We start from the raw sequence: 23,932 nt of genomic DNA on the forward strand, positions 1-23,932 counted from the left end.
ACCTAACAGTGCTGTGCTTCTAGTTGTCCTGTAGTAACCTTGCAAACAGTAACACACACCCTTGTGAATAAAAGGCTTGATTATGATTCCCTGTTTAGACAGGCTTTCAGGAGTGCATTGCTATCACATGCAGCTTGCTGAGATTGAAGAACTGTGTTTACCCCATGGCCTGAGCAACCATGCATTCTTTTACATTGGTTGCCTGTGAGAGGGTGGATTAACACTGACCTTAAATGAGAACTGGTGCTCTTGTAAAATGTGTACCACTGTACTCTGGGCTATAATCAGTGCATCATTCTGACAGGTAACTGTGCTGTAATAACATATACACATTTGAGGATCATCATCATATCTAAAACACATGTAATTATACTGTCTCAGTGAATTAGAAAAGAATATTTGTTATATTACAAAGCAGCTGGCTGGTGCCTCAAACTGTAAATTGCACAGGGCCATAACACTTCCTGAGGCATTAACTTTCTCTTCTGCAAAACCCTGGTTCTTACTATATTACTTTAAATTTAACCCAATTCTCCCCACTCCCTCCCACAATTCCCTATTTAATTAATAGCTCATAGCATGAAAGTGGGTAGTAAGTACTATTACTAGTTATTCATTGGAGGAGAAATCTGTGGCACTTTCTTAATGTGACTTGTTTTATTTATACTATATACATCAGTCCTGGAACAAAGGTGATCAAACACCATGCAAGCAAACCTCTCTTTCAAAAATCCCAGTGTCAACACCAATAGCCAGTTTTCAGGAAGCAACTCTGCCACAAGAATTAACTGTTTAGATTAAGGTGGACAGTAAACATGCTATTTGCAACAGATTCCCCAAAAAGAACATGCATCACAAAACTATAACAGATTGCACATTTGCTCACATGCTAAGAAAAAAACACTTGTTAAACTGTAACAGTGCCATCTGGTGACTTCCACTATAACATTTTTCTTTTCTAAGTTAACTTTTTCCCCCACCTCGATTTAAAGTAATTCCATTTGATCACATCGGCCAGATTGTCTATTGCCCTGTATGCAGTCATTTAAACCAGAGCAAAGTAGAGTAAAAACACGACCATTCTTATTTGGTAACATTTTACATCCACTTTGCACTGGTCCAAATTACTAAAGGTGCTAGACAGAGACTCAGACACTATATCTGCAAGTTAAGTTAGTTCATGTATACAATTTGTTTCTTTCAACCATGACTATAAAATACCTTCTCTTGTAGTTGTCTGGTTCGTTAGATCCAATGTCATCCATATACAGTATCTATAGATAAAGGACGTTACATAGGGTAACTTGCAGAAGGCAAAAAAACCCTGTGTTTGTAGCCTATATGATATATAAATAAGGCCTGAAAGATGAGGTTTTACAATTTTTTCCCATTGAAATATTAGTAATGTCATGTCTGAGCCCCACCCCAAAAAATAAAAAGATTTACAATTCCCCATTAGATGTTGCTTTCTTGGTTTCTGATGTCATAATGAACCTGTCATCCAACTGACCAGAGTAGACAAGACCAGAACTAAGAGAGCAGAGAGAAGGAGGACTGGCCTGTCTCCCAAGATCTGTAAGAGTGAGGGATCGTCCTTCAGAGTAGGTTGTAGATCCTTGATGATGCGCTGGAGAGGTTTTAGTTAGGGCCTGACGGTTAGTGGTGTTTTGTTCTGTAAACTTATGTTGCAGAGAGGACAATCCCTCACTCTCACAGACCTTGGGAGACAGGCCAGTCCTCATTTACAGACAGCCCCCCAACCTGAAGCAAATACTCACCAACAACCACGCACCACACAAGAAAAACCACTAACCCAGAAACCAATCCCTGCAACAAACCCCATTGCCAACTCTGTCCACATATCTATTCAAGGGACACCATCATAGGACCTAACCATATCAGCCATACCATCAGGGGCTCATTCACCTGAACATCTACCAATGAGATATATGCCATCATGCATCAGCAATGCCCCTCTGCCATGTACATTGGCCAAACCAGACATTCTCTATGCAAAAGAATAAATGGACGCAAATCAGACATCAAGAATTGTAACATTCAAAAACCAGTAGGAGAGCACTTCAAATCTCCCTGGACACTGAATAACAGTCTTAAAAGTGGCCATTCTTCAACAAAAAAACTTTAAAAACAGACTTCAGTGAGAAACTGCAGAACTGGAATTAATTTGCAAACTGGACACCATCAAATTAGGCATGAATAAAGACTGGGAGTGGATGAGTCACTACAAAAAGTCATTTTCCCTCTGCTGATACTCATATTTCTTGTCAACTGTCGGAAATCCACCTTGATTGCCTTGGCCACCATTAGCACTACAAAAGTAGTTTTCCCTCTCTTGATATTCACCCCTTCTTGTCAACTGATGAGAATAGGCTACTTCCACCTTAACTGAATTGGCCTCGTTAGCACTGACCACCCACTTGGTAATGCAACTCCCATCTTTTCATGTGCTATAATATATATACTGCTTATTGTGTTTTTTACTCCATGCATCTGATGAAGTGGGGTTTAGCCCACAAAAGCTTATGCCCAAATACATGTGTTAGTCTCTAAGGTGCAAAAAACAAAATGCCTCTTATGGAAATGCTGGTGGTATCAGGGTCTGAAAAGGGGAAACTGTCATTTTGAATGGAAGAGATCATCTATCCATAGGAAAATGCTATGGGAATCTCCACCCATGAAACCCTACTACCTGCAAAGGGCCTCAAGCCCAACCTCCATGCTCAGACTGCCCTTTATTTCACACCCTCCAGATTGGAGCAAGGGCATTTTCAGTGGGGAGAGGTCCGTAGCTGGGTACCCCTCCCTCTGGAAATTTGACAGGGGCTGAGATTACTGACCTTCTGTGTACCTATGCATTACGGCAGGGGAGGGTTTTCCTCATGGTGAGCAAGGGCTGGTGGTTGCTGTGTAATGTGAAAAGTTTAATGGGGTGCTCGACCTTAGTGAATAATGTGCACCCAGAGACATGAATGAACACACTGATAAGATGCAAAGTAATAATAAGGTAAATCCTGCAGACCATCGCAAGACCTGACCCTGATATCCTCACTCAAGAGAAACTCTCACTGGAGTCAATTAAGGTTTTGCCTGGATAAAGACTGCAGCATTTGGTCCAAACCACAGAAATCCTTCCCCAGTAGGTTTCTGTTGCTGGATTTTTTTTCCTAAATATCCTTTATGACACCATGTGCTGCACTGACAACTGGCCAGACACCTAAGGGTCACAACTAACAGTTTGTCTACAGCAGAAATCGGCTGGAGTAGCTATTCCATAACACTTCTCAGTGTGGATATCTATTCCAGACTGCATTTTGAATTCACACCTTACCTTATTCCAGAATAAGTCCCCTGTGTAGACAGGCCTAAAGCCAAATCCTGCCCTCTCTATCTGCTCTATCTGCCATGCTCAGGGGTATGACAGTACTGGCCTCATGTAAGGATCCTCTGTCATTTTAGCAGTGCAGGTCAGGCTGACTCATGAAGTGCCAGGGTGAATGTACAGTGGGGCACACCTTACTGCTTCTCTGAGAAGAAACAATATGCAAATCTTGCTGCACATTGCAGCACATGTACAAGGAGCTGGGCACCTGGCAACACTCACTAACCAGCAGATTACAGCTCTGTAGAATAGCAGTGTCCAGGATGTTGCAGTAGCAGGGCCTAGCTCTTGAGTGCTGAGTGGGTTTCCTGCCCTGCTGCTCAACAGGTGTGTGGGAATGGGAGAGAAGCCACTCTCTGCACCCCCTCCCCACACTAGTGCAACCAGGTCTTACAAGGCAAGATCTGGATTCCACCTCAGTCATACATATATCATCACAAAAAAATATCCACCAACCATGAGATATGCTTGGACTAGAATCTCCCCCTATCCTTCCCCTTACCCTCCCCGCTACCCACACACGCATTGTGAGTTTATCAGCTATAACCACACCTTCCGCTCTGCCCTCCTCTGCACCTTCAGAGATCTGGCAGAGGCAAACACATTACTGTACAGAGATACACAGGCCATATCTAGCTCCTAGGCCACATTATGCCCCCTCCCAGATACAAAACAAAAGGTTCACAGTTCATGCCAATAAGTTCTATAATGCAACAGGTTTAAAGAGGCTGGCACACCACCACCAGGAAAAGTCAGTGTAAAATCAAACACCCCATAAAGCCAAAATAAAGATTGGTGCACTCACTGGTGTACAGAGAGCAGCCTGCTGCTGCCTGCCTGCCATGTTTAATCTTCCCCGCTGCACAGCCCGTGACACGTGTGTGAGCGGGTGAGAGAGAGGCCCTGCACCTCCCACCACAGTCTGACTGCCCTACCCATGCGTGGAGCAGAAGTCTCAGAAGCCTATGATTGCTTTCCAGCCCACTCCAGAACAATTCGTCTGCACGTGCACTCGTGTGTCTAAGGGCAGACACAACAAAAGGCAGCAATATTTTTTCCTGCTTCCAATGACCCACACAGACAGAACCAGGAACTGCTCTTCTGCTACTGGGTGTTGGATAAATCTTTAGCCCTGCACCTCCAGCAGACCTACAGTCTCACTCATCTGGAGAGTCATTTGAAAGCAGGGTGATTTGTGTTGTTGTTTTAAATGTTCTTTTTGTGAGGGGACAAAGTGGGTGAGGTAGTATCTTCTATTGGACCAACTTCTGTGATATTACCTCACCCACCTTGCATGGTCACAGGTTTCAGAGGGGTAGCCGTGTTAGTCCGTATCAGTAAAAACAATGAGGAGTCCTTGTGGCACCTTGGAGACTAACAAATTTATTTGGGCATAAGCTTTCGTGGGATATAACCCACTTCATCGGATGCATGGAGTGGAAAATACAGTAGCAGGTACCATGTGCTGTATATTTATACCCACTCACTGTATTTTCCACTCCATGCATCCGATGAAGTGGGTTATATCCCACGAAAGCTTATGTCCAAATAAATTTGTTAGTCTCCAAGGTGCCACAAGGACTTCTCGTTGTTTTCACCCACCTTGTCTCTCTAATGTCCTGGAACCAACAGTGCTTACAACTGCACTGCATACAACCTTTTGTGAGGAAGCATTTTGCTCTGTTTCAATGAAACATTTAAAATCAAATTTCTCCCTCTCCGTTCAAACCCTCTCAGCCTGAAAATCCTGGCTGAGGAGAATATTCATGTTACACATGGGAATAAAGGTTCTAGTGAACTTGCCATCCATAGTTACCTTCCCTATGCATAAACTACCACTTAATCCTTGCAAGATTCCTCTTCACTCAGTCATTCACACACACACTTTTTCTCCTTATTTCCAAAAATAAAATGGAGTTAAATAAATTGTGCCTGCATAGAAAGAGTCAACTGGGGCACAAGTAATTTTTCTGCTTTCGCTCACCATTTCTCAGCTATGTTTTCTGCATTTTATGGCACTCCCTGCATTAGTGGAATAAGGAACCTTCACACCTCCTTTAAATATTTCTAACTAAAACTCATTGAAAATGGAGACTGGGAATACACTTTCTTTTTATGTAGAGGAAGAAATTCTGGTGCCTGTGAATGATCAGAGTATTTAAATACAAACATAAATTAACATTCAATTGTTAAAATATTGTCATTTAAAAAAAAAATCTTAATCCATATAAGATTTAGTCTTTTGGACCCACTGTAGTCTTTTAGAGTTTTCCATAGTTTTATCCCTAGTGATTGTCATCAAATATAAGCCAAACTTTAAAAATATGATGAAAGCAGAGATGTAATGAACATCCTGTGTGGATTGATTATTCCAAAATTGGTGGAAACAAAAATCCACTAATAACATAAATAAAGGTTTACCTGCCTTTAACAATTGAGGTGCTAAGTGGCCTGGAGAGATTTGGACCTTGTTCTGCAAACACTAAAGCATGTGAGTAAACTTTATTCACCCAGGAAATCAGATTGACGACAATGGGAGTACTTATGTAAGACAAATTACTCCTGTGCCGAAGTGCCTGCAGGATTAGGCCCTGATCCTGCAATCTGATCTGCATAGCTAGATCCCTGTTCCTGAGCAGACCGCACCCTCCATTCAGTATAGTCTGCCCACATTGATCAGATTACAGAACCACAGACTCAGAATGGAAGCTCTATGGGGCATGGATTATGTCCTTTTATTTAACTGTCACGTGTCATTTACACAAACACAGCACAATGAAAATAATAATAGCAATAAATATTAGAACACATTGTAAACTGATTTAAATTTCAAATCATATAATGTTCCTTTGGCATATATTTTTTCCGTTGAAATAAAATTGGTTTATTTATAAATTTAAATAGAAAGCTAATTACTCACAAAGCATAGGGATTGGGAAGGGAGCACAAATGTACCTTTGTGAAATAAAGTGCAAAAATAATCCCGAAAATTGTACACAGTGTGAAACCTGGCCCACCAGACTTGCTTTGGGGTGATGATGGGAAGAAAGCAATTTAGCAGCAACAGACTAAGGAAGTGTCCTAACAGGATTATATAAAGAAAATTGAAAGCATAATTGGGTCTTGGTAACCGTAATTAAAACAATACCCTGCCACGGGAAATTAAACCCATCACACACAACACATCAATTAAATCTGTACTGCTTTGTCTCTTTTAACCAGGTTCTTTTCATTCTGTTCCTAATTTAAAGTACCCAGACACCATTTCCTGATTCTCTAGGAGAAGACCAAGTAAAAACTCACTTTGGTCCTGATCCTGCAAATGACTCTACACAAACACACCCCTGCACCCACACGGAGACAACTGCAGGTTAGGGGCCTTTGCGTAGGGAATCTGTGCAGGTACTGGGAATGGACTCCTCTCCCTGATTTAGTGACAGTGCCTGGAGAACGAGCAGAACCGTTCCATATTTGCAGCTTCTACTTGTGAAAACTGTGTCATCCTTACATGGGGGTTTTGGCCACTGACTCCTCATTGTCCAATGCTCCTATTTTTCCAATGCTAGAAAAAAATCTAAATAAAATAAACACCACAATCCTCTGCAAACATTTAGAATATATATTTTAAAAACTACACGTTAGGCCCAGTTTACAAGATGTTAAATGAAAAGGAGTACTTGTGGCACCTTAGAGGCTAACCAATTTATTGGTTAGTCGCTAAGGTGCCACAAGTACTCCTTTTCTTTTTGCGAATACAGACTAACACGGCTGTTACTCTGAAAGATGTTAAATGTGCTTCTGTACATTAGCGCAATTAAGATTAAAATGTACCTTGATTTCTGATATGAGAGCAGCAGAGACCAAATACTGTAAGCTCATGGCAGAAAGAGTTACTGTCTGGGGAAGGAGGGTATAAAGGTAAAATGTTCAGTGACAAAGGGATGGATTTTTATTTACAGATCCTTACAATACAGTGAATGACCCATATCAAGTTACAACAGTTTTAGAAGTAGTCAGCCTGAAAATAACTCTTTAAATAGAGGAGTATGTTTCCCCTTTGATACTACATACATCCTAGAGCTTTATTTCTGCAAGACATCAAGGCATTTTAATACCCACTCTCGACACTCCTTAAATGCTTCCACAGGTTTCAGCAAGCCCATCTTGGCTTCATTTCCGAGTTCAGCATCTATTCCACTACTATCTTCTTCCATCCACCCCAGTAACGCCTAGAAAAGACACACAAGCTGAATGGCCATTCATGTTTCAGATGAACACTGCACCAAATTGAAATATTGAGAAACTCCAAAATTGTTCGCTCCCTCTCTCCATTATATTCTATTGGTAACAACAAACCCAATTTATATAGATTAGGATCTTTTCAACAGGCCAACTGTGTATACATCTATTCTGCCTTCCATCTTAAATACACAGAATTGTCAGTGTAAGTAGCTGCTTCTCTAGCTCACTACTTAGTAGAACAAGTAAACACTTAGTTTCCAATAAACCACCGGCCAGTATTCTGCATAAACAATTATCTTTCTTTGCATGTCTCAAACCACAGTTTCCTCCAGAGGCCATGAACGTCTGTGCTCCTGATTTCTTAGTCTTGTAAGTACTGCAGTCGGGGACCAAAAAGGCACCAAGAAAAAAGCAGACACAAACTACAGTTTCCATAGCAATGTTTCAAACAATTAAAGTGGCAGAAACAAAGGCAAGTAAAACGTTTCTTCATTCTGCGCACAGTTGTGGGATTCACCCCTGTAAGGGGTCAAAAGGTTAAAAACCTCTGCCTGGATAATGAATGCTAATTACTGGATAATCAAATGTCATGCTCTTTGGCATGGGAAAACAGCCACAGCGATCTGTAAAGAATTCCCCCATATATAGCGTTGCACAAGTAGTCAGGTGCATCATGACAAAGAAGATTCTCACTTTCTCTGAAGCATCAACTGTTGGCAGGATGCTAGACCCGCAGGAGAAGTGGTCTGTTCCTCAGTGGCAAATCCTTTCATTAGTAAGCAAGATCTTTGTACCTGGTATCTCTCCACAATGTGAAAGCCAACGGCAGACTGCAACTTGCGCAGACAAATTGGACACAGGTCCAATGGGCGTCGGTCTGATTCCTCCAGGTGATTGGAACCCTGCATCACACACTGCAGCCACTGACAGTGATGGAGTCCAAAGATGTGCCCAATCTCATGGGTCAGGGTCTGAAACACAGGTCTTATTTTGCAAATTATTGTAATCTATATTTTCCCCTCTTTCTTCTACTCTGCCTACACTGGCAGTACCCATTATAGCACCTTACAAAATGGGCCGATGATAAAACGGTTCCACTTCCAACCCACTCCAAGACAGAGCAACAGACCTGGTACGGGGCTGGTACCAATTTTAGTTACAGAAAAATGAAGAGGATGGCCCCGTAGTTAAGGAAAGGAGGTGAGTGCTCAATTCCCAGCCCCACCACAAAATTCCTGTGTGAACTGGGTGAGTCACAATTGCTCTGTGCTTCTGTTCCCCAGCTGCAAAATGGGGATAGTAATACTTACTTTCTTCCATCCTTGTTCTGTATGGTGGATTTGGGCTCTAAGCTCCCTGAGCTAGGGACTGTCTCTTCCTATGTGTTTGTACAGCAGCTAGCACAGTGAGGCCCTAATTTCAGCTGGGGCTTCTAGACACTATTGTAATAAAAACAAGGTATCCCGCTCCCCAGAATATGCTCAAGGGATTAAAAAAATGTTTAATGTTTGTTTAAAAGGATAATTCTTCACACTTCTACATAGTGTTACCATCCAGGGAGCTCAAAGTACTTCACAAACAATAGCAAACTAAGACTCGCAGCCCCAAATTGACCCACAGAGGTTGAGTTTACTGGCCTTCAAATTAAGGATTTACTGTATTTTATTTAATTCAGTCTGGGGGTACCCTGTGGCTGGGCTCTGGGGGGGATAGGAGTTTCGGGTGTATTAGCTGGTGTGGGGGCATGGCTGGGCTCTGCGGGGGGAGGGATTGTAGGTGTCTGGCCCCCAGCTGGGCTCCGTGGGAGAGGGGACAAAGAAAGAGGATTGTCATAGGGGTTTCTTTAACTCTGAAGGAATCTTTTTGTGTCTCTGTTTTGTTACAGACATACTTGCTGACAGGTATTTTTTAAAAAATTACCAAAATAATTGAAACTGGTGTGATTATGTAGTGTTATTCTGACAAATAAAATTTGCTGAATTTTAAAATATTGTATGCAGAATTTTTATTTTTTTGGTGCAGAATTCCCCCAGGATTTAATATACACAAGTGTAAGGAATATCAGCTTGAACATCCCACTTGATCTCAACTGCAGGGCTCGAGGATGAAGAGACAGATTCTGCTGTCATTTACACTGGTGTAACTCCATTGACTTCATTGGAGTTACTCCTGATTTACACCAGCAAGAGGCGAATTAAACCCTTAGAAACAAAAGCTATTTTTATTTCCAAATAGAAATGTAAGACTTTCAATAACTCTCTAGAGCCCAACAGGCACCCACCTTGCAGGACCTCAGAAGCAGCATACTGTTGATTGCAGGAGTGTAATAGCCATCAAATATTGAATAGTCTGCTGAGGGAAGCTTCTTGACACTCTGCAGTCTGCCTTTGTAGCTCGCACTATAAAAATCACTGTCATACCTGGCAAAGCTGAAGATCCCCATTCCTTAAGAAGAAATCAAAAAGGAATTCTATTAGAGAAGACATTGTCACAGTTCAGGTCAACTGCCCCTGTATTCTCGTTCCGTGGTCTCTTGAAGGCACCCACACTAGGCTTTTGGCTCCTCAGCCATCACCTCTTTTGAGCAGCCATCTCTCTCTCCCTCCTGACCAGGGGTTTTCCACTCTGTACAGTTTCCTGCTTACACTGTGATAGTCCCAGCAAGCCAGACTGCCTATAACACAGGGTGACCAGACAACAAATGTGAAAAATCGGGACGGGGGTGGGAGGTAATAAGAGCCTATATAAGAAAAAGACCCCAAAATCAGGACTGTCTCTATAAAATTGGGACATCTGGTCACCCTACTATAACAAGCCATCGTCTGCGCATTGGTTTTCCTGTGAAGACTCATGAACAGCGTAATTGCCAGCAGTTATAGGTTGATCCCTACCAAATTCATGTCTGTGAAAAACATGTCACGGACCATGGAAGAAGTCCTCCCCCATGAAATCTAGCTATTTGAGGGGAGGGAGAGGGGCAGGGCTGGGGGCACCCCAGCCAGGGACTCCTACTGTTCCCTGGGCTCCAGCTGCCAGGGTGGGATGGGACATACTCTTTCCCTGCACAGCCACTTTCAGGGGGAGATCAGGCCTACCTCCGGGTATCTCCCCCTGCTGCAGGAAGCTCTGCGGCAGCAGTTGGGCTCTGAACGCAGCACAGATGTGAGGCTGGCAATCCCACGACCCCCCTACAACAGCTCTGTGACCCTCCACAACCTCTTTTTGGGTTGGGATCCCGACAGTTACAACACCATGAAATTTCAGATGTAAACACCTGAAAATGTGAAACTGACTAATTTTCAAATCCTATGGCCATGAAATTGACCAGAATGGACAGTGAATTTGGTAAGGTCCTAGTTATAAGCTATCACACAGCTCCTTATAAGCAAGCACATATATTCTTCAGGTGAAAGCATTACACAAAAAACATATTAAAACAATAAAAGAACCTCCATGCGTGCTAATAAGCTCTCCAGAGGTCACCCATCAGTCTTATGGGGACTCAGTAAGCCAAAGTTCTTCGAACTCCTCCTTCGAAGGATTAGGGCCTCCTTTGGACAGAAGGTCCTGTTCATTTACTGGATAAGAAAGGTAGCCCTTAGACAGTTTAAACTCAGGCTATTTATCCAAAAGTCCTTTCTTGTCTGTTAGTTTCTGGAGAATCACAGAATTATAGAACTCAAAGGGAACACAAGAGGTCTTCCAGTCCAGTCCTCTCCACTCATGACAGGACTAAATATTATCTAGACCATCCCTGACAAGTGTTTGTCTAACCTGCTCTTAAAAACCCCAAATGACGGAGATTCCACAACCTCCTTACGCAATTTATTCCAGCACTTAACTACCCTGACAGTTAGGAAGTTTTTCCTAATGTTCAACCTAAACTGCCCTTGTTGCAATTTAAACCCATTGTTTCTTGTCCTATCCTCAGAGGTTAATGAGAACAATTTACCTCTCTACTCCTTGTAACAACCTTTTATGTATATGATCTAGTTTGAACCAGAATATGTGAGCCTCTCGAGGTGGTGGTACTTCTCTGGGGGTGTTACCTGAGTGAATTTCCCTAATCTCTTCACCTATGTTCTTATTTCCTGGAGGAGTTGTGGTCACTCTCCCCCATGGAATTGCATACAATTCATGGCCCACAATGATACATAAACTTACTGATCTGAAAGATATTGCAGGGAATTGACATATCTGTCACAGACACCACAAACACAACTGTGATGAAACTTATAATGATCTGAAGTCCTAGATTTGCTATTTTAAGTCAATGCCAAAAGAGCACTTCTATGTTTTAGGTTACATTGTGTTATATACACAGAAGTCTTCAAACACGGGAAACATCAAAATAAATAATATACATTGTACCCTGCATTTTAAAATCACCATTTTGCTTTGCCACGTGTTCTAGTGAACGTACGGTAACCTTCAGTTTATGGCTCAGCACAGAAGGACAAGTAGATCTACCCTGATCAATTTCTGAGCAAGCTAGCTACTGTTTAGCAGCCTACTGGTTTATAGCCCTGGAAGGCAGTACAAGTAAAAGCAACCTCTCAGAAGTCAGTAAAAGCATTTTACATGTACTACTAGCGACCTCTTCTGGTCAAAGACGGGTTTGGCAGAGCTCAGAGCAAAGATCTGGGGGAAAAAAACAAAAAGCAAAAAAACCCTCTTGCACTCAGATTCCCTTCATGTTTAAAAGCCCAATTAATCTTACTCATGTTGAGTAGCATTTCCGCCTCTGTGTAAACCCACTGACGTCGGTGGAACTACTCGTAGGAGCAAGAGTTGCAGATGTAGGTGCTAAATAATTGTCACATATTGACAGTGTAATACAATCTTCAAAAACAGGGAAAACACATACTTAGGGTCCCATAGAGCATGATTGTGCACACACACTGTCTTTAAAAAAGTCACATGGATTATTACTGTTAATATTTTCCACTTATATAGTGTCTTTTCATCTTACCATGCTTTACAGACATTAATTTCATGTAGGGATACACTGTGACACAGAGAGATTAAGTAACTTGTCCAAGGCCACAGAGAAAATCAGGGGCAAAGGCAGGATTAGCATCCAAAACACATGGCTGCCTGTCTTGTACCTTAACCATAGGACAATCATTGAAATGCATTATACAACGCAGGATCTATGCCACAAATACAGTACATTTCCTTTCCAAATAATGAATCCAGATCTTCCTTGCAGTGAGTCCAATATATTCCCATTGTGCTGATTTTTCTGAGTTGTCCAATCAAAATTATTGCAGGAATAACTGAAGTACAAGGCACCTTACTATTGAGCGTTTCCTGTATGACAGGTCCCTATGAAAAACAACGTAGTGGGACACTGAACCTTACTAGGCTATTTATGTCCTTTTGGATGTTATAATTAGCAATGTGATGATGAAGACACGAGGCCAGAGCCTCGCACGATTCTTCGCTGAGAATGGAACATGACTTCTGTGGCACAACTGATTCACAGTGACCCAGAAAGGAGTGGATGACTCAGGTCTGTCAGACACAATTTACAAGGCTCTCTTCCCCACATCCATGTGTGTAATTATCAGGGGCATTTGGTGCCGACTTTAAATTAACCACCCCAGGATGTTGTAAAAAACAAGAACAGTCCATTTGAAAATCTATTCCTGCAGGATAAAATCCTGATGTCAACAATAGGAGTCCTGCATGTAAGAGGTCAGCAGGCCTATACCCCACATGATCAACAATTTCTACTGAGTATCATTGCTGATTTATAATAAAGAGAGAATTGCTATGTACAGCAGAAGCAGAAAGAGAAACAATAATGTACACACCTAAGAATGTTCAGGGCCTTAACTCTGCGATGCAGCATGGGAGTTCCACACCTGGCTCTCACTCCTCAGGTTTGAGAGGGGTACAAGTGACACAGGAGGAAAAAACTTTGCCCCGAGGGAGGAATTGCCTTGTGTTGCCCTATAATGACCCATCTGGCTGATCATGTAACAGCAATGATGGACCTCCAAAAAGTATCCATCCATGCGTATCCTGTCAGAAGGATGGTTGAGTTAAAAGGTCCGGAGGATGGTAACGTTAAAATGGGGTGTGTGAAAGCAAAACTTTCCAGTCTCCCTAAGAGACATGGCCCAGAAGGACACAGCCATTCCCAGGGAGAGGGACTGACATAAAAAAAAATAAGTAAGATTACAATCACAGTTAAAGCTCCCCTTGCACATAAAGAAAACACAGTACAATATAAACAAGTAGTGAAAAGGGCAGATGCCCACTATACCTAGGGGTCAAAAGGAGAGCTCTAGCTCTGCATTTCCCAGCTGTGTGTGTGTGTCACGCTCTGACATTCCCCTAATGAGCTTTAGATCTGATGATTTTCCGTGTGTGGTTTTCTTCATGACACAAAACAGTACAGATCCTGATAGGTACCAGTCATCTACACTACCCAATAAAGTCAGCAGGTGTTACAGTTATTCAGCACCTCTGAGGAATTTCACCATCATGTTTAAGTTTACAGACAAAAAATGAAGACTGCCAGACATTAAACGTAGCTTGAGAACTTGGAGTGGGATTCACAACAGTACTTAGGCACCTAAGACATACTTTTGGCTCCCTTGCAATCCACAAAATTCCCATCAAACTTTGTAAGTGCCTAAACTCACTGGACACCTAAAGTTTTTCAGGGTAAAAGTTCACTACCACAGTGAAGTAATGCTTAATTCTATAGTGCAGGAGCCCTGCAGAAATGAACTCAAGTGGTAATTCTACAAATGGTGAGAGAGTCTCCAAAACTTGTGCATGATGTCATCATAAGATAGGTTTTGAATATGGGTACTTCAACATTTTCCCAGTACATTTTATCTAATTGAAAATCTGCACAACAGCAATTAAGAGTCAGGTTACAGTTTAGTCACAGAGGTCACGGAATCCTGACTTTCAGCGAACTTCATGACTCCAGCCTATGGTGGTTGGGAACTGCAGGGTACCCCATCGCCCGTGGGGGCAGGGAGCTGTGGGGTACCTCTGCCAGCTCTGGCGGCCCCTGGAGCTCCAACCCACCACAGGCGCAGGGTATCTCACAGCTCCTGGCTGCCGCAGGGGAACCCCCAGATCTCCCAGCCACAGCGGGGGAACCCCTGAGCTCCCAACCGCCGCAGGCGGCGGGGGCCCTTGGAGCTGCTGATGGAACCCCCAAACTCCTGGCCACCATGGGCAGCGGGGAAACCCCAAGCTCCCGGCCACCACGGGTCCCTGGAGCTGCAGGTGATGGGGTACCCTGTAGCTTCCAGCCCCCACAGGCAGCGGGGGATCCCCAGAGCTGCGGGGGGCAGGGGTACCCGGCAGCCCCCAGCTGCTGCAAGCAGCTCCTAGCCCCTACGCAGCTGCCCCACTTCAGGCAGCGTGGGGACCCGCAGATCCCCATTTTGTCATGGATATATTTAGTAAAAGTCAGAGACAAGTCACGGCTTCTGTGAATTTTTCTCTTTTGCCCATGACCGGTCCCTGACTTTTACTAAAAATATCCGTGACAAAAACTTCGCCTTAATTATGAGACTTCACACATTAGCAATAAATACACATATTGTATCAGCATAAAACACCATGTAAACAACTAAAGTTCATCCAAAGAACACATGCAGTTAGTCAAAAAGCCCCTGGTGCTGCATGTAAAATATTGTTTTTACAACATTAATATTCTCCACAAATTTCAAATAAAGTGTTAAAGACTCCAACAGATTATTTTACACGTCTCAAACTTCACTCAGATTTTAAATTTAGAGTTTGCAAATTTGGAATGGTATCAGGTGATTTACTGTATAATAAGGGATTACAGACTTCTCTCCTAAACCAGGATTATGAACAAAGGTGCACAATAGGACATTTTCTGTCTACTTAATGTCAGAGAGATAATATGGAGAGTTACCACTATTTCTTAGTTAATTTCAGCAATTGCATATGGTCTTCTTTGGCACAGGAGTTTATGCTCAATTAGTTGAATTTTCTGAAGGGTCTCAGCCACAGGCTTGAGTCACCATTGCATTACTCCAGTTTTAAAGCTGGCATAACTCTTCTGAAACTAGATGAATGGAGTTACACCACTGCCAAAGGGACACTTAGCAATGGGGAAATCAAGCCCCAAATCTTTATCTTTGAACCCACTGTTCGGCCATGGAAAAATTTGCAATTTGAGCACAAACAGCATTCGCTTCGCATTCACCATTCATCTGAGTGGACACCAAACACAAACAAATGTTGTCACAAATATATGGACCACCGTTGAATATGTGGTCTGTGTCACAGAAACCAAACACAATGATCCATACTGCCATGCAATTAAAAAACAAAACAACCAACTACAAAGCCAGAAGCCACATGCTTGATCCTCACATTATGTTAATCTGTTTAAATTGCTCATGAAAGACTGAGAGAACAAAACTTATTTTTCTTTTTTCTTTTTTTTATTATATTTTCATCAGGTTTAGACAGATTTTTGCCTCCCCAATCTATTCATTTTAATTACCCAGTTGTTGAATAGGAAGCTTAGGTACCTCACTCAGCTTGGTGGATGGCAGGGATATTCTTGGATTTTCTAGGTGCCAGAAGTGAGGTGCTGTGTCGTGTTTTAATGCCTAAGTCCCTTCATGGATCCCACCCTCTATGCTTAGCCACTGAATAGAATGAGTGCAATTTCCTTTTTAGAATCTCTGCCCTTTCTGAAGCACAGCTACATGAATACAGATTGCTATTGTTAAATGCTATTCCAGCATAAGCAAGCACATAGCTGGCATATGCAGCACACACTATGGTGCAGGTGGAATTCCAACTTCCATTCTAATCACTCCTTTTCAATTAATAATTATTTTCTTAAATTAATTTCTTTTAGGCTGAAATTCTACAGGCTTTGTTGAAGCTCAGGGGTATTTTGCGGCTGTGTGTGTATAAAGTTTTATTAAAATCAGTGCAGACATTTTGACATTTAATAAAAAAAAAAAAAAGACCTCTTCCAGGATGTATTATAGATTGTATTAGTCTTTTACAGCCTCCAAAAGTATGGGAGGTGCCTTGCAGTATCAATCAGAAGACATAGGCCTTGCCTCAAACAATGTACAATCTTGACCCTGAGCACCTCCATCTCCCACTGGCTGCAGAATCTCTCAGCATCTCCCAAGATTGGACCATACTTTATAATGCACAAGAGCAGGGGATAGAGTTAAGGCTGAGCTTTCAACTTTAATGCAGAGATTCTGACTGATGGCTTAATTTTTCAGTGTTAAAACTGCACTATTACAAAATATCATAAAAATGGTATTTAAAAAGTTACCTAAAAGGGTAGATGGGGCTGTTCCAGGCAACTCAAGTTTAATAAACCAAGTTGATGTTTCTATTTCAACTAAAGAGATCTAGTTCTTGATACTTGTCTCATTTTGGGTTCAGAGGTCATCTCCACCTAATAAAAATGCACTCTGAAGGCATATTTTGTGGCAGGCAGGCAGTTCTGAAGTTAGGACTCTAGTAGCACTGGGAAACACATCCTTTCAAGGCAGCTCTGGATATCAGTGGATGAGCTTGTGCACTGGGCCTATGTGCGTGGTCCCTGCATTTAGTTTAGAATTTGGGTCATTGTTTTGGTCCTGTTTTATTTTTGTCTTATTCCATTTGCTCATTTTGTTTTATTTTTGGTTTGGAGTTGTTTTATATTTTGACTAACATTTGGTTTTCCCAAGTTGTTGGTCATAGCCATATTAGGACCAATCCTGAGACTGATGTCAGTGGCAAATGAGCACATTTCAAAACCTCCCAGATTTGGGCCCTAAGCTGTATTGCCTAGTTCAGGAATGTACTTAACTATGGGGCTAACTTTAAATGTGTGAGAAGTCTAATTCAAGTCCACAAGGCTACTCACAAACTTAGTCACATGCTTAAGTGCCTTGCTGACTTGGAGCCTGTGCCAGGTTTTTTCACAGGTGATACATAGATAATTTAGATTCTTCATTTCTGGAGTCACCTGGCCAATATAGGGGAAATAAAAATGAAAAAAGAACACTGAAATGGAAAAATACTGTTTAAATTAAAAATATACATAATGGGGCCAAAATCCTAACTATGAACCTTTTCTCAGGTGAACATGATAAGTCAATAGATTCTAACTTATTTAACAAAATACTGTTTGAAAAGAATCTCAATTATAAAAGGAAGAATCAACATATATAAAAATTCCAGATTCACCACACGTGTAAATAAAGGCAATTCCACTGATTTCTATAAAAAGAAAAGGAGTACTAGTGGCACCGTAGAGACTAACCAATTTATTTGAGCATGAGCTTTCGTGAGCTACAGCTCACTTCATTGGATGCTGTAGCTCACGAAAGCTTATGCTCAAATAAATTGGTTAGTCTCTAAGGTGTCACTAGTACTCCTTTTCCTTTTGCGAATACAGACTAACACGGCTGCTACTCTGAAAACTGATTTCTATGGGAGTTTGGCAAACAGAGGGCTTGCTGAATCAGGCCCATAAGCTGGTAATTGAAGAATGAGTTAAATCAGAAGCACCTATGCAAACTAGATTTGATTGCTAGTAATCATAGATTCATAGATATTTAGGTCAGAAGGGACCATTATGATCATCTAGTCCGACCTCCTGAGCAACGCAGGACACAGAATTTCACCCACCACTCCTGCAATAAACCTTTCCTATGTCTGTGCTATTGAAGTCCTCAAATCGTGGTTTAAAGACTTCAAGGAGCAGAGAATCCTCCAGCAAGTGACCTGTGCCCCATGCTACAGAGGAAGGCGAAAAACCTCCAGGGCCTCTTCCAATCTGCCCTGGAGGAAAATTCCTTCCCGACCCCAAATATGGCGATCAGCTAAACCCTGAGCATACGGGCAAGATTCATCAGCCAGATACTACAGAAAATTCTTTCCTGGGTAACTCAGATCCCACCCCATCTAATATCCCATCACAGGCCATTGGGCCTATTTACCATGAATATTTAATTACCAAAACCATGTTATCCCATCATACCATCTCCTCCATAAACTTATCGAGTTTAATCTTAAAGCCAGATAGATCTTTTGTCCCCACTGCTTCCCTTGGAAGACTGTTCCAAAACTTCACTCCTCTGATGGTTAGAAACCTTTGTCTAATTTCTAGTCTAAATTTCCTGGCGGCCAGTTTATATCCATTTGTTCTTGTATCCACATTGGTACTGAGCTTAAATAATTCCTCTCCCTCTCTGGTATTTATCCCTCTGATATATTTATAGAGAGCAATCATATCTCCCCTCAACCTTCTTTTAGTTAGGCTAAACAAGCCAAGCTCCTTGAGTCTCCTTTCATAAGACAAGTTTTCCATTCCTCGGATCATCCTAGTAGCCCTTCTCTGTACCTGTTCCAGTTGGAATTCATCCTTCTTAAACATGGGAGACCAGAACTGCACACAGTATTCCAGGTGAGGTCTCACCAGTGCCTTGTATAACGGTATTAAAACCTCCTTATCCCTATTTGAAATACCTCTCCTGATGCATCCCAAGACCGCATTAGCTTTTTTCATGGCCATATCACATTGGCGGCTCATAGTCATCCTATGATCAACCAATACTCCAAGGTCCTTCTCCTCCTCCGTTACTTCTAATTGATGTGTCCCCAGCTTATAACTAAAATTCTTGTTATTAATCCCTAAATAATCAGACTCTGGAGAAACAGACAGAGCTAGTTATACTGTGCTTTGGACAGATGTCTGCCCAAAATCTACTTGAACTTACGTCCAGCAATCCCCAATGAAATCAATGCAGCTGTTCAATTATAACTGAGTATAGCATTGGGCCCATGGCAAGATTGCTCTTCATGCCAACTAAGCCTTGCAGTTAAAATATACATGCCCACTAAGCCCTGCCATTAAGCAAACCATTTTACCCAGTCACTGGCCAGATCAGATTTTTCAAGCATACATGTTTTTGGAATAGCTGAGAAAATGTTTAATATTTTTGCTTTGAATAGCACAGGCATTCTATTTTATGGTGAAAAAGACAAAGAGCAATATTTTGAGGTGTAGATTTTGAGTATCATAGACTAAAGGCTGTTGTGGTACCTGAAGTGAACTCATGCTGCAAATATGCGAACACAACAGAGAGGGCCTGAGCTTCCTTTCACTAATGTAGGAGTCACTTCATTGCCCTTGATGTACTGACTCCTAATTTACAGTGATGTGACACCAGACTCAGTACCAAACAGTCTAAATGTTATGACTTTATGCATTTTAAAAAAAATGCACATTAACAATCATTTGTTTTTCTTGCAACAGAAAACCACAAGATAGAGACTAAATTAGTACTCCTTGGGAACCCCAAATTCTGATTTTATGTGATCGGGAGATTTAGGAGTACAAGGAAGACTAGATCATAACACTGCAAGGTTTTAAGTTATTTTCATTTAAAATTGTACACAACATAAAAATGTACACAACATTACATCTGCTGAGTGACTAACCTGTTAAAGTCTTTCTTATTTCCAGTATACCTAGTGAAAGACATCGCCCATATCTTAGCCTGTTAGGTAAAGTGTGTGATAGTTCTTAGTGTACTCAAGACTGGGAGTCACCCTGTTATCCCCTACCTCCAGTGTGAGGAAGTCCTGCCAGTGCCTGGCTGGACGTCATCTCCCTAACACTATCAGCCTTTCAGCCACTCAAGCACTCTCCTCTGGTCTATGCCAGCCCTAACTTCACCTTGCAGGTGAACAGTAGATACACCCCAATCCCCAAGTCCCTTTGGATCATTCCCCTGCGACAGTGGCAACTCACAGAAATCCCAGATCCTCTGCTTTCAAAGGAGCAGTGTATTCCAGTTTTATCTTAAACCACCACTCCTGTAAACCACAGAGCCCTTGTGAGTACTGAAATAAACTTAATATTGTTTTATTAGAAGAAAGAATAGATTTAACTAGAAACAAGAGAGAGCAGTGGAAACATACGATTACAATGCAAAACAGAATCACAAAATGTGAACTTGGGTCTATATTTATTAATAAATACCTTTCCTACCAAATAAAGTAGGTTTTTCCATAGGTGTCGACTTCTTCTGGCGCCAGTGGGTGCTCGACCCCCCTCTGCCCCTGGCCCAACCCTGACTCCACCCATGCCCTGCCCCCATTTCAACCCTTTCCTCAAATCCCCACCCTGGCCCCGCTTCTTCCCCACCTCCTCCCCTGAGCGCACCACGTGCCCGCTCCTCCCCCATCCCTCCCAGAGCTTGCTACAGCTGTTTGGCCGGGGCAAGCGCTGGGAGGTAGGCGGAGGAGCGGGGACGCGGTGTGCTAAGGGGAGGAGGAGGTTAGGCGGGGTGGGAAGAGAAGCTTGGCTGCCGGTAGGTGCAGAGCACCCACTAATATTTCCCTGTCAGTGCTCCAGCCCTGGAGCACCCACAGAGTCGGCACCTATGGGTTTTCACCCAAAGTTCAGTCTGTTGCAGAGCTGTCTGGTTTAGCAAGAACCATCATCCAAACATGCATGAAAACACCCCCATTCCACAAGTTTCAGAGTAGCAGCCGTGTTAGTCTGTATTCGCAAAAAGAAAAGGAGTACTTGTGGCACCTTAGAGACTAACAAATTTATTTGAGCATAAGCTTTCATGAGCTATGGCTCACTTCCTAAGAACTTCCTTAGTGAATGGATCTAGAGGGTTTTTCCTCCTGTTATACTGAAACCAAACTTTTGTTTCTATTCAGAGGCAGGGCAAACCCCTGTCTTGTTGTAAAGTCCCTTTTTTTACCTTCAAGTGGTTTCGATTGTTTGCAGTTGCCTCTGATGGTTTCCCATTCAAAGTCTTACTATTGCACAAAGCTAAACTCAGCCTTGCATTGCATCCTCAGCTAAACAGCAAGGGGTGACAACTCCCTCATCCTAGAATAGGCATTACCCCAGTGACTAATTTTTACTGCAAGTCATAAAGCATTCTCTCTCATTTTATATATATATATCCATCCCATACATACATCTCACAATGATCATGAATCTTGACTAGTTATGAGTCTTCTATAGATACCTTACATGTTTCTCTTTATGGATAAATATCCTGTACAACATGTTTGGTGTACTGAGTTTGAGGTGAGAGTTGTCTGCAAAGAACAGAGGACCGTTGCCAAGGGGTCTTAGTGTCACAGAAGGTCCTGAGTCTTTGTAGCAGCAACTCACTATTTTTGGCTGTTCTTTTTCAGCCCACCCTCTGCGTGTGGCAGTAAGAAATAAAAAAAAAATATAGGTGATTTGGACAGACATTGACATGTTCTGAGCTAGGTTTCAGTTCTTTGGGCAGCAAAGCCTTCTTTATTTGCATAAGATTTTATTTGAAAAAGAAAAATGCACTGTTTCCAGAGTATGAAAAATGACATCTTGAATATGTAAATTCAATTTCTTTGGTACTTCTGTAACTCTCTAAAAACAAACAAACAGAAACCAACACCAACCCAACTGTGTCAACCAAAAAATCCCCTTTAGGGCTGCGAACTTATCCAACGAAATTCAGTATAGAAAGGGAAACATATTTAAAGTTATGAACAAAGTTTTAGGGATTTTTCTTTTAACAGTGGATCAAAAATGTTTCTTACTTTTTGACTGTCTTTTGAATGTAGTGATTTTGAACTGTATGAGTTTGAACAATATCACATACTATTTTTAAAATTATATACCCATAAATTATACATCAATTCAATTCATATTTATCCCATATTTATCATATTTTATGCACATTTTAATTTGATTTATTTTCATAGTAAATTGATTCCTAGCATTTTGGAGTCATTTTAGTTTTCTCCACTGATATACTCCTGACATAAAATTGAATACCTTCTGTCAAAGAGGCTTGTCCAAAGACAAAATTCCAGGACTCCCTTGGATAAAGATCTATCATTGTTATCCCAACAATACAGAAAGCATCTTCTTTTGGCTTTTTCTTCTTTAGGTATTTCAAGAGGTCCCCTGCATAAACAACAGAAAACAACTCCCTTCAACAGAAGCATGAGTCACCACAGAAGAAAGCTGTGAAAGCAGTCAGAAGATTACACCAGTGGTTCTCAACCAGGGAGGTACTCAGAGGTGTTGCAGGGGATACATCAACCCATCTAGATATTTGCCTAGTTTTACAACAGGCTACATAAAATGCAGTAGTGAAGTCAGTACAAACTAAAATTTCATATTGACAATGACTTATTTGTACTGCTCTATATACTATACACTGAAATGTAAGTACAATATTTATATTCCGATTGATTTATTTTATAACTATATGGAAAAAATAAGAAAGTAAGCAATTTTTCAGTAATAGTGTGCTGTGCCACTTTTGAATTTTTAGGTCTGATTTTGTAAGCAAGTAGTTTTTAAGTGAGATGTAACTTGGGGGTACACAAGACAAATCAGACTCCTGAAAGAGATACAGTAGTCCAAAAAGCTTAAGAGCCACTGGATTATGCGACGTAGGTGTCCAGCCACATTACCAATCTGGAGCCACTAATGCTGCTAACATGAGGTCAGACCCTCTAAACCCTCCATACACCAATTTCCATTGGAAGTTCTGCTTGCAGGATTGGTCTCAGGATAAATTGGGGCTTGTCAACACACTGTATTAGTGCACAGAAAGCTACAGCACACTAGAGGCTTGTTTACACTCGCAATTTACAGTGCTGTAACTTTCTTGCTCAGGGGTGCAAAAAAAGCACCAATGTAGACAGTGCACCAGCGCTAGTAGCCACACTCCCAGCCCTGGTAGCTACACCCTTTGTGAAGGTGGTTTTTTTAGAGCGCTGGGAGAGCTCCCACGAGCACTGAACTTTGCCAGTGAACAAGACACTGGCTTTGCGAGTATAGACTAGCCCTAGCTTGCTGTCCACTAAGTTGCCATGTGGACCCTGCTAAAGGGCACTGAACTTTCCATAATGAGCTTTGGCAAAGCAATAAGCCTAGACAAGCCCTTAGGGTAGATAATATTTTTCTATTCAGTGCAGTGAATTATTGTTTTACAAGAGTGGTCAGGCTGCTTAATAAAGGTAGATGCTTGAATCTATTGCAGGTTAAAAGTCCTAAAAGTCAGAGGGACAGTTGGTGGTCTCAGCAAAGTTTCTAGTAGTCACATCACAAAAATCACTACCATGACCGACATTCTAAGGGTAAAAAAAGATAGTGTTAGAAACGTAAGATCGGCCCTACTGGTCAGATCAAAGGTCTGTCTAGCCCAGTATCCTGTCTTCCGACAGTGGCCAATGCCAGGTGCTTCAGAAGGAATGAACAGAATAAGTAATCATCGAGTG

At 41.8% G+C, this 23,932-nt stretch overlaps 2 protein-coding genes across 7 annotated transcripts in view; both read right to left on the reverse strand.

The window, feature by feature from the left end:
- The window catches only part of ARSG (arylsulfatase G), an 84,320-nt gene extending 80,006 nt beyond the window's left edge, over positions 1–4,314 (reverse strand). Inside the window, exon 1 of the mRNA XM_073311673.2 lies at positions 4,206–4,314. The gene's annotated coding sequence lies outside the window, so the exon portion shown is untranslated. The remainder of the gene's footprint in view (positions 1–4,205) is intronic.
- AMZ2 (archaelysin family metallopeptidase 2) overlaps positions 1–23,932 on the reverse strand; it is a 31,640-nt gene that overhangs the window by 2,548 nt on the left and 5,160 nt on the right. For 4 of the 6 annotated variants that reach the window (XM_078848445.1, XM_078848444.1, XM_073311689.2 and 1 more), the window contains 5 exons: positions 22,476–22,607; positions 9,924–10,087; positions 8,437–8,613; positions 1,222–1,274; positions 229–313 (listed from right to left, as the gene is read on the reverse strand). In XM_078848445.1, the coding sequence (XP_078704571.1) occupies positions 229–313; positions 1,222–1,274; positions 8,437–8,613; positions 9,924–10,087; positions 22,476–22,607 (611 nt within the window). Of the gene's footprint in view, positions 1–228; positions 314–1,221; positions 1,275–7,326; positions 7,630–8,436; positions 8,614–9,923; positions 10,088–22,475; positions 22,608–23,932 lie in introns of those variants that run through there. The other 2 variants (XM_073311693.2, XM_073311691.2) reach the window with 1 other exon arrangement.

Source organism: Lepidochelys kempii, chromosome 14 (assembly GCF_965140285.1).
Source record: "Lepidochelys kempii isolate rLepKem1 chromosome 14, rLepKem1.hap1, whole genome shotgun sequence".
Classification (NCBI taxonomy): Eukaryota; Metazoa; Chordata; order Testudines; family Cheloniidae; genus Lepidochelys; species Lepidochelys kempii.